Below are 7,500 nucleotides of genomic sequence, written 5' to 3'. Positions count from 1 at the left end.
TTTTGTCACGTGATTTATTTTAATTTTTTTTTTCTTCCTGTTGAACTCAAGTTCAGGACAGTAGATTGAAAATGTGCATATTATTTACAGAAGAGACGAGCTGAAATTGATCCTGCATGGGTTAAAGAGCAGCTACTGTGGCGAGACACGTGTCAGTGTGTCATAGCCCAAGGGTCAGTGATTAACACTGCTCTTACACCCCCCCCTCTCTCTCTCTCTCTCTCTCTCTCTCTCTCTGTCAGTGGGTGTGGACTGATATGACATTTCCGTCGAACTGTTTCTGTTTTATCTCTGTTTTTTCAATCAGCAGTGACTCCTGCTTGTTTGATTGTTCCTCTGTGTATTTGCGTGTGTGTGTGTGTGTGTGTGTGTGTGTGTGTGTGTGTGTGTGTGTGTGTGCGCGCACATGCATACATGCACTCTGACCTGTTTTATTAAGTATTCCTAAATGTGGCTTTGTGCTAAGCAGACATTTCTAATTACATACACATATCCTTCTTCACACAAAATATAAATGGTCTCAAATGCGAATATAGCCGCTCATGCATTCCCTTACACACACACACACACACAAACACAAACACAAACACTCTCAGTCCCTCAAAGCATGTGTAGAGACAGACCCAAGCAGCTTTAAAGGCTTAATGAAGTCTTAATGTTCCACACACACACACACTCACACACACTCACAACACACACACACACACACACACACACACACACACACACACACACACACACACACACACACACACACACTAAAACCATGGCAACACTGTGTGCTCTGCCAAGAGTGAGGGTGTATGGCCGCGCTTCAGCAGGTGTGTGACCTAGATTGTTGGAGTGAGAGAGAGAAATGAAAGGACAGAGGGAGAGGGGAAAGTAGTTGTGTGTGTGTGTGTGTGTGTGTGTGTGTGTGTGTGTGTGTGCGTGTGTGATCATTGTAAATGAGGCTTCAAATGTTTGATCACATGCGCTTTTGTGGTCCAGATTTTGATCTTGTGTTGAATGTGTGTGTGTGTGTGTGTGTGTGTGGTTCAGGTTTTGATTACGCAAGGACAGTAAAGCCTGAAATCAAAATGGCTTTATAAACACACTTATGGAAGCTAGTTTCTTCCACAGAGTTAAAAAAATAAGATGGTAACCGTTTTCCAGAACTGTTACTCTATTTCGTAACTTTATATACAGCTTTTTTCACGTAATTGCGACTTTATTTCTCGCAACTGCAACTTCATTTCTCATAACTAAGACTTAAAGCGATAGTTCACCCGAAAATTTTAATTCTGTCATCATTTGCTCACTCTCATGCCGTTTTAAACCTGTATGGTTTTCTTTCTTCTGTGGAAGATGATATTTTGAGAAACGTCTCAGTGGTCGTCTATACAATGAAAGTTAATGGTCACCAAAACTCTTTGGTTTCCAACATTCTTCAAAATATCATGTGTTTTGCAGAAGAAAACCTTACTGGTTTTGGAACGAAATGAGGGTGAGTAAATGCTGAAATTTTTTTAGTAAGTTAAATCTATTTAGATATTACTCTTAATTTGGCATTAAAATAAAGTGTTGCACATTATGATAGTGCAGAGATGATTTATCTGTATTTTGTAAAATTTTGCAACTGCCTTTATCACTTAATTAGAAGCACCACAATTAAATTGTGTTGCCTGTTACATAGGAACTATTGGACATTTAGAGGTCTATTTTAAAATGCGTATCAAAATGTGTAAATAAAGATCTGTACTTGCATTTTTACAACACACTGTTGCAAGTGTGTCCCATCAGGTCATCAGAAGTTCTACATACATTTAGGCCAAATATAGGAAATACGTTTAGACAAGGTTCAAAGACTGCAAGTGTGGTATTGGGGCGGGCATATTGTCTGCAGAAAGGGTTTCTGTGAGTACGTTTAGGGTTAGGCTTGAAAATATCAGTAGTTCTCTATGAAAATGATAGTCAATGGAAAGTTCCCGCTTCCCAGCATGATAGGAAATGGTGTGTGAGTTATTAAACAGACATGCATGGACTGAAGGTGGAGTGGATCTCATTTAAGTTTATGATTAGACTACATTCAATTGACTTTGTTTTATGGCTTACCGCAGCCTTTGTAATATCACACTCCAGACACTGGTTTATTCTCGCATGGACACCTTACACAAGATATTAATGATTTCCGTTAGCGATCAACTGATAGGGATTTTTAATAGCCAACACTGATATCTGCTGCAAAGAGCGGATGAAGGACAATATACTGGCAATATATGCTGATATATTACAAATATTTAAATTAATGATGGGAAATGTGACATACAGTACTTAAAATAGCTGAAATTAAGTTAACATGTATTTGACAATTGTCAGGTTGGGGGTGAAGGAAGAAGCGAGGACTCAGGTGCAGAATTGATGGGCTTTATTTTAAAAATAAAATAAAACAGGAACAAACAAAAACTACCCCGAAGGGGAAAACAAGACAGACTTGACTTTGACTCGGCTTGACTTGACGGCAGGGAAACACACAGTGTAGATACGACAACGAACCAGCACAGAACTGCAAACACAAGGAGAATAAATAGGGAGAGCAAACAAAGCAGGTAACGAGGGAGGACAGGTGGGGAAAATGAATCAATAATCAGGTAACAAGGTGGGCGGGGTTAGACAATCGACAGGAGAGCACATGGCACAAGGAAACACATGACAAGCCATGTGCTCACAACAAACAGGACTAGAACACAAAACGAGACATGAACACGCAGCTAGTGAAAACTCATAAGCCACGTGTTCACACAAAACATAACATGAAAGCACACAGCCAGTGAAAAACTAGCTGTGTGCTACACAGCACAAGACAAGAAAAAACACGCAGACAGAAGAGCGCGCGGCTCGAGCGAACTCGAAACCGCGCGCGCTCACGTGACAAGACAGAGCGCACGAGAACGAGCGAAAGCTCATTCCGTGCGCTCACAAAAGAAAACAAACACGCGGAGCATTGATGTCCGAATCCCGACACAGAACCGAAACCTAACTAGACAGACATGTCGGGATCCAAACACCATGCCCCGCACATATAACAAGGCACATAGACAAGTGAGTGCACGGCCCGAGCGCGCTCGGAACCGCACACTCACACAGAGACGAGACAAAACAGGGAGTGTCAGAGCTCTGTCACAAAACCAAGAAATTAACTAGACCGAAGTGACAGAACCCTGACAACAATACTTAAAAGTTTAGGGTTGTAAGATTTTTTTAATGTTTTTGAAAAGTGCTCATCAAGGCTGCATTTATTTGATTAAAAACACAGTAAAACAGTAATATTGTGAAATATTGTTACAATTTTAAATAAGTTTTCTACCATAATAAAATGTTTATTCCTGTGTTTTCAGCATCATTACTCCAGTCTTCAGTGTCACACGATCCTTCAGAAATCGCTCTAATATGCTGATTTTCTGCTCAAGAAACATTTCTAACCATGAGTTATAAATGTCTTTACTGTCACTTTGGATAAAAATGTCTTATGCTTGGGGAAAAAGTATTAATAATTTCTATAAAAACAGTCTTACTGACCAAAAACTTTTGAATGTAAGTGTAATTCTGAAGAAAAATTGAAAACAGAAAATGTGTGAATGTTGATTATTTCTACCTGACCAATAACTGGCTAAATGTCGGCAGTCACAAAATAGCCAATTATCAATCTGGTCGAGCACTTTACCTTGGATTCTGTTGTGTATAGTAATTTAAATTAGTCTATTTATTTATATATTTCTAGAAGCAGAATTGGAGTAGTTTAGCTGTTAGTGCGCGCATGCATTAAATGTGTTTATTGTGCACAGATTTGTGTCTTAATGAAGTCGTTATGCTGTTTCTGCTGAAGAATGTTTGTCCTGACTGTTTGTCCTTCCTCTCTGTATGCCTCACTGACAGAACAGAGTCTCAAACCACAGTGCGGTAAACGTGTGTAACTGTGGGGTGTGTGCGACTGAGTGTATGTGAGTGCAGAGTGCCTAAAAATAGCTCACACACGTTCTGTTTGTCCCCTTACCCTCCAAGCTCATGGTTTATGAGTCTCTCTCTTATACACACACACACACACACACACACACACACACTCACACACACACACACACACACACACACACACACACACACATAGTCAGACTGGCACGCACACAGTACAAAGTGAATTGACGTTTTGGTTGACTGATGTTTGGCTCCTCAGAAGTCATCACATGTATCTGCAAAAAAAAACATATTTTTTTCTAATTTTGGGGACTTTCCATATTGACATCTGGTGTTTTTATACTGAGCTAATGATGTTTTCTATCTTTTTTACATAAACCTTATCCTCAACTATTTTGCATTTTCATTTGGACATTTATTATGTTTAAGTCATCCACGCTGGCTGGACATTTGATCCCCACAATGTAAGCAAAACCTGACCCACACACATATGCACATCCCTTAACGCTGTGGCCATATTTAGATTAGATTTCACTTCAGCATTCTGCAGAGACATGAAAATTGTTGTGTTGCATAATATGCATTGACTTACATGAACGAACACACACACACACACACACACACACACACACACACACACACACACACACACACACACACACACACACACACACATAACCCAGGCAGCCAGACATGGAAACTTTGAGTGTGCTGGCCTAGTATTTATATAAATAGAAACCATGCATAGAGAATATGATTTGATCAATGAGAGTTTAACTGAATTCTCACAAGATATTTGCTCACACACACACACACACACACACACACACACACACACACACACTGGTCAATTTTGCAGTATGGAGCATTGCTTACTTTAACTTATGCGCATGACTTTTTATTTATTTATTTATTTATTTATTTTTATTTTATTTTATTTTATTGTTTTATTTAAAATTCATTTTATTTATTTTTTATTTTGAGTGGAGTCAGGGTGATACAACTGTCCTGAGACCATAATAAAGAAAAATATATATATTTTTAAAATAATTGTTTTTTTATTCTAGCATATTTTAAAATGTAATTTATTCCTGTGATGCAAAGCTGAATTTTCAGCATCATTACTCCAGTCTTCAGTGTCACATGATCCTTCAGAAATCATTCTAATGCTGATTTGCGGCTCAAGAAACATTTCTTCTTATCATCACAATTGAAAACAGGTTTACTTCTTAATATTTTTGTGGAAACGTAATATTTTTTTTTTTTTTTTTGTAATTTACCAGCTTACCACTATTTAGCGCATAGGTCAGTGACATGACACTTATTTATGTTATTAATTTCTGATTTAAAATTAATTTCTAATTATTTATTTTATTTTAAGTGGTGGTGTCAGGGTGATACTACTATCCTGATATCATAATAAAGAAAAAAGTAAAGAAAAAAATCTTAATAATAATAAAAAACCTTATTGATTAACCTCATATGGTGCAACCAAACAAGTCCAATGGTCCAAATGCACAAACAAGCATAAAAAAGATCAAACAGGAAATTACATCATAGGGAAGACCCCTAAGGCTGTGTGTCAAGTATAAAAGCTCTTGAAATATCAGATAATTTGACTCTTTTTTTTTTAAATGTGACTCCCAAAAAAACCTACTAAAATGTATTAATTAAATCATGCATGATATTTCTAAAGAATACTATTTACCTTGAAATATATATAACTTTTTTAAAAATAATGTAATAACACATGAGTTCAAGACCTTGAAAAAGTTTGTATAACTTTGTCTTCTGATGAAGTAGACTGATTGGATGTGATATTTTGCTTTACAGAGATTCCAGCCTCTGATTGGTCAGTCATGCGTGGGAGGCCTGTCGGTGGTGGAGTTCATCTCTGACAGACAGCTGGAGTTCTACACAGAAAAGGAGGAGCTCCAGCCATTCGAGGTGTGGGCGCAAGTTGTTATTATAAACGGGTTTGTGTGTGTGTGTGTGTGTGTGTGTGTGCGTGCGTGCGTGCGTGCGTGCGTGCGTGCGTGCGTGCGTGCGTGCGTGCGTGCGTGCGTGCGTGCGTGCGTGCGTGTGCGTGTGCGTGTGTGTGTGCGTGTGTTTGTATGCATGTATGACTGGCATTCATTTTATCACAGTGTGATTAAATTACAGGCCACTACATATAAAAACTTTTGTTAAAATGTATAAAGTTTTTAAAGAAGCTTTCCTTTAGGGCAAGTCAGTGTCTTTTTGGGCGACTGGAATTCTGGGAAATGTGAGCTATTGATTTACTCAGACATAAAGGCTTTTATGACATGAATATATGAAACACATTCATAAAATATCATTATAAGGACCTGAAGTATCACTGCAATATAATAAAAAGAATGAAAATATAATATGTACAGCTATATTTTATCACATTTTTTAGCCTTTTCTCATCTCCCAACAGTTTATGCTGAAAAAAAAATAATAGAGTGAATTTTATTTAACATCAACACCATCATAGTTAATAAACCTCTATGTCCAGTGTCTCTGCTTTCTCAGACCTCCTCATTAAAGTGTGATATATGATGACATTTCCCAGTCATTACTGGTTTAATTAGTCTGTGTTTGTAGCATTGGTGAGTGTTTGTGAAAGTGCCTGTAGGAATGTATGTCCCAGACTGTCTGTTTAATTGCAAATTATCGTTTCATCTCACGGCAATGAAAAAAATGTGATAAAACTTGTTGCGTAATGAGATTTATATTCACAAAACGGCTGAAAAGTCAATTTAGTGTCAGCTTTCCAGGGGAAGTACTGTTGGAAAAAAGCATTACGATATAAACACAGGAATGTAGATTTCTATTATAATATTTCTAAATTATGAAACTCTCACAGAACAGACTTAAGGCTTATCATCTAAGTCTTCAGAGGGTGTTCTCTGAAGCTTATTTATTCAGCTTTCAGATGATGCATACATCTCAGTTTAAAACTGACCCATGTGAGTGCTTTTGTGGTCCAAGGGTCACCACTATATGTTGATCAGTTGCCAACATACAAAAGATCACTAAATGACATTTAAAATACTCTTACATTGGTTTAATTGAAAGAATAAGGGGAGCACTGGTAAAGACAAACCCACCATTGAAAGAACATGATCAAGAGTTTTCCCACAAAGTTATATATAGAGACTACATCAGCTTTGCAGAGTTTAGGAAACAAAGAAGCAACGTTTAATATTTTCCTGCAACCTTAATTGTAAGAATGTGGAATAATAATGTTTTAGTTTGTTCAGTCCAATATCAGCTTTAATGTTGGATTTGATAGTTGCAGGGCATGCTGAAGGGTTAAATACATGTTGCAGTGCTAGTGTGTAATGCATGTTAAGTTTAGATTGTGTGTGTTTTAGAGAGTATTCTCATAGTGATTTCATCAGTGTATGAGTGTGTGTTTTTGTAAAGGGTGTGTAATTAGCACATGCTCCTCCTCCTTTAAATACCGCAGGCTGTGTTTGTTTATCATAATCACACGGAGCAATCATATCATTTAGTGCAGGAGAAGACACGGTGACACAG

The 7,500-nt window shown here is 37.6% G+C and overlaps 1 protein-coding gene across 1 annotated transcript in view; it reads left to right on the top strand.

Annotated features, from left to right (window-relative positions):
- The window catches only part of jmjd1ca (jumonji domain containing 1Ca), a 68,223-nt gene that overhangs the window by 22,291 nt on the left and 38,432 nt on the right, over positions 1-7,500 (top strand). Inside the window, exon 3 of the mRNA XM_081347344.1 lies at positions 5,785-5,898. Coding sequence (XP_081203470.1) covers positions 5,785-5,898 — 114 coding nt within the window. The remainder of the gene's footprint in view (positions 1-5,784; positions 5,899-7,500) is intronic.

The sequence above is a fragment of the Scardinius erythrophthalmus genome (assembly GCF_964197995.2).
Source record: "Scardinius erythrophthalmus genome assembly, chromosome: 19".
Classification (NCBI taxonomy): Eukaryota; Metazoa; Chordata; class Actinopteri; order Cypriniformes; family Leuciscidae; genus Scardinius; species Scardinius erythrophthalmus.
Note: the sequence above shows the minus strand (reverse complement) of the source record. Positions and strands in the feature narration are given on the sequence as shown.